The following is a 9,751-nucleotide window of genomic DNA, read 5'->3' as shown; positions in this document are numbered from 1 at the left end:
AGAGGTTAGTAGGGCTCTTGATCGACAAGGGAGCAGATCGATCGAGAAGAACACGGTACTCGATCGAGACAATTAACACTCGATCGAGTCTTTTAGCAGCGCACAAACTCGATCGAGAACAGGACATCTCGATCGAGGGCTTTGAGGGGGAAGGACCACTCGATCGAGCAAGAAATCTACTCGATCGAGGGCTGTTGCATCAGTAAGCAACAGTACGGTACCTGTGCTGTACAAATTACGCATAAACTCTATTAAAATTGTTCTAACGCACACCAAACAGAAATAAAGAATGTCAAAAGTTTCAAAAACAAGCACAACAAAATACAATCGGGTTGCCTCCCGAAAAGCGCAGGTTTATGAGGTCCCGCACGACCTATAAGCGTCAAACATCACTCTCCGCCATCGCGTCGAAAAAGAGAACTTCGACGCGTCCAATCACAGCATCGGCCCCATAATAATGCTTCACTAGATGACCATTAACTTTGAAGCGATTCCCCTCGGAGTCCTCTAACTCAACTGATCCAAATTTAGTGACGCCAGTCACCGTGTACGGACCACTCCACCTGGACTTCAGCTTACCAGGAAATAGTCTCAACCGGGCATTAAACAGTAACACCTTTTGCCCCACATGGAACTCACGGGGTGCAATCCTCTTATCGTGCCAACGCTTAGTCTTCTCCTTATAGATTCGGGAGCTATCATAAGCGTTCAGCCGAAACTCCTCCAGCGCATCTAGCTGCAATAAATGCTTCTCACCACACAAGTCAGCATCATAATTAAGCTGGCGGATAGCCCACCAAGCTTTATGTTCGAGCTGAACAGGAAGATGACAAGACTCTCCATACACTAAACGATACGGTGAAGCACCGATTGGTGTCTTAAAAGCCGTCCTATAAGCCCACAACGTGTCCTCTAGTTTAGCACTTCAGTCTTTCCGTGATTTAGACACTACTTTACTTAATAACTCTTTTATTTCCCTATTAGAGACTTCGACCTGTCCGCTAGTCTGAGGGTGATACCCCAAACCTCTACGGTGTTTGACACCATATTTAGACAGCAAAGCAGTCAACTGTTGTTCTCTAAAATGCATACCCCTATCGCTAATGACGACCCTAGGGACACCAAAACGGGGAAAAATAACCTTACGAAACAGCTTAATCACGGTCCGGGCATCACAATTGGGAGTGGCAATTGCCTCCACCCACTTGGACACGTAGTCTACAGCTACCAGAATATACCTGTTACCCTGGCTAGACGGGAATGGCCCTTGATCATCAATGCCCCATACATTGAAAATCTCAACCTCTAAGATGCCGTTCTGGGGCATCTCATGTCTCTTGGAAATGTTTCCCGTTCTCTGACAAGCATCACACCTAGCAACATAAACTTTAGTGTCAGCGAAAAGAGTTGGCCAATAAAAACCTGACTGCAATACCTTAGCTACGGTACGCGATGGACCGTGGTGTCCTCCAGAAGGTGCCGAATGACAGCCTTCTAGGATAGCTTTGGTCTCCCACTGCGGAATACACTGTCTGTAGAGACCGTCTGCACACTCCTTAAATAAATAAGGGTCATCCCAGAAATATTGCCGTGCATCATGTAAGAATCTCTTGCGCTGCTGATGAGATAAATCCGGTGGCAATGCCTGACTGACAGCAAAGTTAGCATAATCTGCAAACCAAGGTTCAGCACCATCCTTAGAATTCACAGAGGTAACAGAAAAAACATCAAAAGAAAATAAGGAGTCGTCAGCGAAAGAATCATTAATGGGAAGAGAATCCTCCCCCTCCTGTTGCGTCAGACGTGACAGATGGTCAACTACGACATTTTCTGCTCCCTTCTTATCCTTAATCTCCAAGTCAAACTCCTGTAAAAGGAGTATCCATCTCAGCAATCTGGGCTTAGCCTCCTTCTTGTTCGGAAGGTGTTTCAGCGCTGCATGATCTGTAAAAATAATAACTTTAGAACCCAACAAATATGATCTAAACTTATCTAATGCATACACAATCGCTAAAAGCTCTTCTCCGTGGTAGCATATTTCACTTGAGCCTCATCCAGAGTTTGGCTCGCATAATAAATCGCACTCAGCGCCTTGTCTTTCCGCTGGCCTAGCACCGCTCCTAGTGCATAATCGCTGGCATCGCACATAATCTCAAAGGGCAGTTTCCAGTCCGGAGGCTGGATGATGGGTGCAGAGACCAAAGCCTGCTTCAAAGTGTTAAAAGCAGAAAGACATTCATCAATAAAATTAAAAGGAGCATCCTTTAAAAGCAACTGTGTAAGTGGTCGAGCAATCTTTGAGAAGTCCTTGATAAACCGGCGATAAAAGCCAGCGTGACCAAGGAAACTCCTCACCCCCTTAACATTAACTGGAGGGGGTAATTGCTCGATTACTTGCACCTTTGCTTTGTCTACCTCAATACCCCTGTTGGAGACTAAGTGCCCAAGGACTACGCCCTCATTTACCATAAAATGGCACTTCTCCCAGTTTAGCACCAGATTAACCTCAATACATCGCTGCAAAACTTCATCAAGGTTAGCTAAACAATTATCAAAATCATTCCCATAGACAGTGAAGTCGTCCATAAAGACTTCCATGATAGACTCGATATACTCAGAAAAGATCCCCATCATACACCTCTGAAATGTAGCAGGGGCATTGCACAAACCAAAAGGCATCCTGCGATAAGCAAAAACACCCTTTGGACAAGTAAAAGTAGTCTTTTCCTGATCATCTGGGTGAATAGGGATCTGGAAGAACCCTAAGTACCCATCCAGATAACAGAAAAACTCATGAGAAGCCAATCTCTCTATCATCTGATCAATGAAAGGAAGGGGGAAATGATCTTTCTTGGTGGCGGCATTTAATTGCCGATAATCTATACACATCCGCCACCCGGTCACTAGTCTAGTAGGTATTAGTTCATTGTTTTCATTTCGGACAACTGTGGTACCTCCTTTCTTAGGTACCACCTGAACGGGACTTACCCATTTAGAATTCCCAACTGAATAAACAATACCTGCATCGAGTAGTTTCATAACCTCAGCCGTCACAACTTCCTCCATCTTCGGATTCAGCTTTCGCTGACCCTGTCTGCAAGGTTTGTGATCATCCTCTAACTCAATCCTATGCATGCAGACATCAGGGCTGATGCCCTTATGGTCATCCAATGAATATCCCATCGCCTTCCTATTTCTCTTAAGAACAGTCAATAAAGCAGCTAACTGTTCGTCGTTGAACTTAGCACTCACAATCACTGGGAACTGCTCAGTATCATCAAGAAAGGCATACTTAAGGTGAGAGGGAAGAGCTTTACGCTCGGGGACCTTTACCTCGACTGAGCACAAAGTGTGTGCCAAGTTCTCTACTGTTCCGGTGAACGTCGACAGCTCTATCTGATCCGTAGTAATTCCAAGCAGCTCCTCGACATCATCCTCGTCATCTGAAAAATCTGCATACTCATCTAGAAACATCAAAGAATCCTGCGGATCCTTAACTAAGGAATCCGACCAAAACTCGTAAGCAGACTCATCAACAATATCAACAGAATAACAAGTATCCTCTATCATTGGTCTATATAAGGTCTCGGGCAGACTAAACGTAATCAAATCATCCCCTACCTCTAGAGTCAAACGCCCGAGTTTGACATCAATAATGGCTCCAGCTGTACACAAAAACGGTCTACCCAGAATAATCTGGGTACGGGTATCCTCAGCAATATCTAATACAATAAAGTCCACTGGAATAAAGAATTTGCCCACCTTAACGGGCACATCCTCTAAGATACCTAAGGGCCGTCTAACTGATCTGTCGGCCATCTGTAGGGTGATATTGGTCATTTTTAGGTGACCCAATTTAAGCTTAGAAAAGATAGAATAGGGCATGACACTGACACTAGCTCCAAGGTCACACAGCGCCCTATTTATCACCATATCTCCTATAACACAAGAAATAGAGAAACTACCCGGGTCCTTCAGTTTAGGGGGAGACTTTCCTGAAATTAGACTACTAGACTCTTCCATGAAAGCGACAGTAGCTGTTTCTCCAAATTCCCTCTTACGCGTAATAATATCTTTCATAAATTTTGCGTAAGGAGGTATTTGGGTAATTAACTCAGCAAAAGGAATAGTTACCTGAATGTTTCTTACCATATCCGCGAATTTGCTGAATTGTCTCTCCGTCCTTGTGTCGCGTAATCGACTTGGGTAAGGGACCTTAACCATAGGAAGTGGGTCCTCTTCTTTCTCTTTTCCTTTATCAGTTCTCGACACCCTCGCAGCACAGGAGGGCACCCCATTACGGTCATCATTGGAATGCGTGTCCGCAGGCTCAGCTTCTCTCGATCGAGGCTCAGAAGTGCTCGATCGAGAGCTTTTCTTGCTAACCTCTCTCGATTAAGAGGTTTCATCGTGCAGATTACTCGATCGAGAGGTAAAGTCTCTCGATCGAGTGGTTGCTTCCTCAGCATTGGTCGATCGAGAGGTAAGTTCACTCGATCGACCACCCTTTAGCAATTCTTCGTCATTTTGCTTTGCAGTGATCCCTGCCTCGGCGTTTGAAGCTTCTGGAGTATGTTCTGGTCCGTCATAAGTGCGACCACTCCTCAAACTTATTGCATTGACCGGGTCTTCCTCTAAGCACATTGACTCACACTTTTCGAGTAGTTTACGGAAGACATCCGCACCAGATTCCTGCTCAAGATGTTGCGTGTGAATGGCGGCCTTAAGGTTTTACTCGACCTGAACATTATCAGCATAAAGCTCGAGGGAAGGGCCTCCTTGCCTAATCTTCCGATAGGCTAGAACGCTTTCGGACGTAGCCATACATGAAAAGGGATTCTGTACCCATTCGCCACATCTTCCACAAATGACCTCCATAGTTGAACTATAACCTGTAAGCACAAAAACACTCGGGCCAAGAATGAGAACTGTCTCAAGGAATAAATTCCCGGAGACAAAAGACAAACAAAGAAACTATAAAATTGCACCGTCTCCCCGGCAACGGCGCCAAAATTTGATACCGTCGTTTTAGTATCAAAGATAAAATTTATAATCCGAATTACTAGAAAGTAGTAATAAGGGTCGATCCGCAGGGAGGCAAGATATCTGTTCTAATGGTTCGTTTATTAAGTCACAAGAACGGGGGTTTTTAAATATTATTTTGCTAAACTACGTGATTGAGAAATAAGAGAAAAGCAAGGGAAGAGGGATAGCTAGGACAATCGATTCACCTTAATTTAATTAGTTTAGCAATCTACGTCTAAGGTCTAGCAAATAGATCTAAGGGGTTACGAACGTCACCTTTCGGTCCTTAATTCGCCCTAAAATACAAATAGCTTGGCTTTCGCCCTCACTACCGTATCCTAACGTATCGCTACGAGTCTTCCCTTTTCCAACCTTTCGGTCCAGGTCAAGGTTAACTAAGATCTATAATCTAATTGCGTCGACTCAATTAAACTATAACAATTATATGTAGCGATAACAACATAAATCGAATAAGCATTATCATAATAATTCGATTGCTAATCTAACATAATTACGGATCCCCTATCGTCCTAGCAAGGAATTTAGCAATGCATAAAAGAATTAAGCATAAAGAGAAGGGAGGAAGAAATACCGAAAATGAACTAAGAATATATTGAGATCCGCGAAAATAGAGGGAAGTCGAAATTGGAGAGGAGCTCCAGTCTCGTGAATTGTGTCCTGTAAATGTCGACTTCCTCTCCTATTTATAATAAGGAGAGGATATTATTAATATCCTAATATCCTATTAAAAAGTCTAAGTACAATGAACTTGCGTAAAGCTAATCTTCTTCACGTGTCAATGACTAGGATAGCATGGATAAGCTCTCGATCGAGCACTCTTTTCAGCAACCCTCTCGATCTAGAAATGTAGCTCTCGATCGAGAGAAATGGTATAGCAAAGCTCTCGATCGAGCAAACATAGTTCTCGATCGAGAACTTCTCAGCGCGTAACTCCTGCTTCGCGCAGTGAACTTCAAACGGCCGCCATTTCTTCGTTATTTATCGGAAATTAGCACAGATAACCTGCGGATAGTCAGGTAGACTATCCGTGGTAGCTTCTATCAGCAGTGGCGGTCCTCGTGGCCGCTTGGCAGCGCCTTGGCTTTATTGTCCCTCGTACATGTGCTAAGTTTTCTCTGTTTATTTCGAAGATGAAGGTTACAGCTACCCGATTTCTCCATAAAGATACTTTGGAGAAATTAGGCTGTTATGAGTCGGTTGTGTCCCTGCTAAATGGGACGGGTATGACAGGCTTAGTGGACATGGCTGAGTTCACATATTATGTTTTGACCCTTGAATTCTTTTCGTCTTATGCTTTTGACTCGAAAGCTTTCTTGGCTAATAAGACCAACCCTTGCATTTCCTTTCGACTTTTCAATGTCAACTACTCTCTGACGTTGGATGATTTTGCGGGTTTCCTGGGTCTTTATTTCGAGGGCAGAACCTCTGACACCTCTGATACTCATCGAGTCATGTGGTCTTGTATCAGTGACTTTTACGGGTAAAAAAGGACGGGCACTTCCGTCCATTTGCCCCCTCTTCGTTATTTTCTACGGCTAATGGGTAATACCATTTTTGGCCGTAAAGAGTCTAATAATGTGAATAATATTGAGCTTTCGATCTTGGCGGGCTATCTGAACGTTGACAGTCGGACAGCCCGTATATATAACATTGCCTACTTGACTGCCGCTCACTTTCAGACTGTCAGTGAGTGCACTTTGACCACCATTGCTTGTGGCGGGTTGGTGACACGTATCGCCAACCGCCTTGTTTTACTTTTCCCCCGACAGGAGGACCCCATCGACCCTGACCAACGTTTCATGGACCTTCCTTACGCGAGGGCTGTCTATTAGGTTGATAGACAGATGCGGTGGAAGATAGATTCTTTCATCTGTGACCGCATCCCTGTCACTGGCTACCCTCCTGTCCTGCCCCTTACCACTGTTGAGGGGGCAGCTCGGCCGCCCTTGCCTAGTTACAGGCTTCCTCTGCGGGCGGCCACTGCTACTGCTAACACTTCGAGGAGAGCTCGTGCCTCCACTGGTCAAGCACCCTCTTCCTCCACTACTGCTCCCACTAGCTACCCGGCCACTTTTCGACCACCCACTCCTTTGGTTGTCCCTCCGGTCATGGACCAGAGGGCAATGTCACGTGTCTTGGGTGATTTATGCAGGAGTTTCAACGAGCACATGATAGACACGGCTCTAGCCCCCTACCCGGTTTACGAGGAGTTAGCCCGGGGAGGGATGCTCCCACAGGGTGACTGGACTCACCCTTCCTACTTTGTCTCTCCTGTGGGCGGCTACCCTCAGCCTGCCAGGAGACCCCCTCCCACTACTACTGCCGGTGCCTCCACTTCCAGGAGAGCCACTGCCGCTGCTGCTGAGGCGGACGAGGGGAACGACTCGGGGCCCGGAGAGGACAGTGACTCTGACTACGATGGTGGAGATTAGATGCTGGTGACCTCCCCATTTTTGGCTGGTTTGGGGAGGTCGTATTTTGTGAGTTTCTTCCTTTCTCTATTAGCCTCCTTTTATTTTATTATGCTTTTATTCTCCCATTTTTCTGCTGGTGATTTGCTGCTGAGCACAATGAGGGCATTGTGCGTTTTGGTTTGGGGAGGGTATTTGCATATGCCTTTTGTTTTGCATCTGCATTTGTTTCCTTTTATTGCATTTCAGTCACATGTTTAGTGCATTTCTGTTTGCATTTGTGTTTTTATTTTATTTTCATTCATTTAAAAAAAAAAAAGGAAAATCAAAAATATCACGTTTACTTTTGCATATAGTTGAGTCGGATTGGAGTTATTAATGATGATTTTGCACTATTAGTCAAAATGCCATTCCATGCTCTTTTCACAACTGTTTAGCGAGAATTATAAGTGATTTCTCAAATTTTGTTATGGAATTCATTTCGGGTAATTAGACTTGACTCATTACTTTTGGCAAACTACTTATACTTTCTGAGATATAGAGCCTATAACTGGTGACATTCATGACCGGTTAATTTAGGATTGAGAGTAGTACTCCCTTCATTTCATGTTTTGCACGTGTATGAATTTTGATTGCTTATTGCCTATACGCATTGGTTTGTGGTCGGTATTGCATGTTTTGAGAACTATTGCATCCTCCCCCTTTCTCGTTTTACCCCATTAACTCCACTATAAGCCATAACTGCTAGTTGCCCTCAACTACATCCCATACTTAGCCTACCATTGTGCCAAGCTAGGAAGTAGTAGAGGAATTTTTGTCGGATTAGAAGCAGTTTTGGTTCGTTTGTACTGACGGAGTGAGTATTGATGAGAAGTTAAGGGGCTGTGTCTTTTTGAAAGAAATGAAAAAAAAAAGGCTTACCTGGGCAGAGAGCTCTGGTCGTGTAAGGGTGGTCGATCGACTGCCATCACTGGTCGATCGACCACCAGTTCAGAGGTTGAAAAAAAAATGAAAATGAAAGAAAAGAAAAAGAAACAGATAGAAAAAGAAAAAAAAAAGAGTTTTGAAAATAATAAGGTCTTGGTTGAAATAAGAACACGCCTCATGTGCTTACCTCATGAATTGGAGGCGTTTGTTTGGGATTTTGTGCTGCCTAGTTACTACAGGCATGGTTTATATTTTGAATTGAAGGAACGGGATACGATTTCTAATGGTTTGTTAGGTACTAGCTTGGCTCTTACCTTCACTTTTCCATAATTGTTTTGCCCCTCCTTTCCCACTTAGCCTCACATAACCAAATCTTGCAATAGTTCGGCATGTGATAGTCCTTGACGGTGGTTGTGCGTATGTACGGTAGCTAGAATCATTATTCATGCTAGTCAAGCATGCATGTTTTGTCGGTCGCAGTCTAGGTGAGAGACTGTATTTTTCTTCCCTCTCTTTTACATATAATCTTACCATTTGCTTTCCTGAGAGAAGAGTGACCCGGGAGAGTCCGAATGTTTGAGTCTTGCAAGGTCGAACGCCCGATTTAATTCTATGATATGCATAAATTTGTTCACTTGATTTAAGCTTTGCAGTAGTTGGCTATGTGCATTAAACGGTTTGGCATTGGCTTGTAGTTAGCTCTGAGATATACTCCTCTCCATTTAGTTTTTATACTGGTCATAATGCTTGCTTGGGGACAAGCAAGGTTTGGTTTGGGGAGATTTGATACGTGCATATTCTATACACTTTATCTGTGGTTTTGGCACCTATTTCTATGCATAATTGTTAGCTTAAGGCTACTATTTCTCCCGAAACGGTTTACTTTGCATTTTCTATGATTTATTGTAAGAATGAGTGGAAGTAAGCTAAATCAAGCCTGGTTCGTCCTCCGGAGGCAACTTCAAGGAAGCTCAGAAAAAGGAGAGTCGTACTCACTCACCTCGGGATGCGTGCATTGGAGTGAGGAGCTGTTTTTGAAGAGAAGAAGTGTTTCTGCACAGCACCATCGGTCGATCGACTAGGCTGTGAGGTCGATCGACCACTGAAGCTCATCAGACGCTACTGTTCCGCAAAAACCAGTCGATCGACCATGCTGACCGGTCGATCGACCAGTTTTCGAGCTGTTACGTTTTTCTTCGTGTTAGACTTTTAAAAGCCCAACTTGTAATTAACTTTCAGTATCTTTTTATCAGTAGAACGCAGCAACTTCTAGGTTATGCTTTTCATTATTGGAAAACTCAGTTTTTAGATCTAGCTTGGAGACGGAAACCTTCGATTTTGAATACTTTGTTCTTGAATTCAATTAG

General features: G+C 44.0%; 1 protein-coding gene across 1 annotated transcript; it reads right to left on the bottom strand.

Annotated features, from left to right (window-relative positions):
- Window positions 1-382: 382 nt before the first annotated feature.
- Window positions 383-4,152, bottom strand: LOC141601840 (uncharacterized). Its single transcript, XM_074422145.1, has 5 exons — window positions 2,989-4,152; window positions 2,514-2,640; window positions 1,590-1,944; window positions 609-890; window positions 383-563 (listed from the first exon to the last, which is right to left on the bottom strand). The coding sequence occupies exons 1-5, from the start codon at window positions 4,150-4,152 to the stop codon at window positions 383-385; spliced, it is 2,109 nt and encodes a 702-aa protein (XP_074278246.1).
- Between the last annotated feature and the right edge of the window lie 5,599 nt (window positions 4,153-9,751).

This window comes from Silene latifolia, chromosome 9 (assembly GCF_048544455.1).
Source record: "Silene latifolia isolate original U9 population chromosome 9, ASM4854445v1, whole genome shotgun sequence".
NCBI lineage: Eukaryota > Viridiplantae > Streptophyta > Magnoliopsida > Caryophyllales > Caryophyllaceae > Silene > Silene latifolia.
Note: the sequence above shows the minus strand (reverse complement) of the source record. Positions and strands in the feature narration are given on the sequence as shown.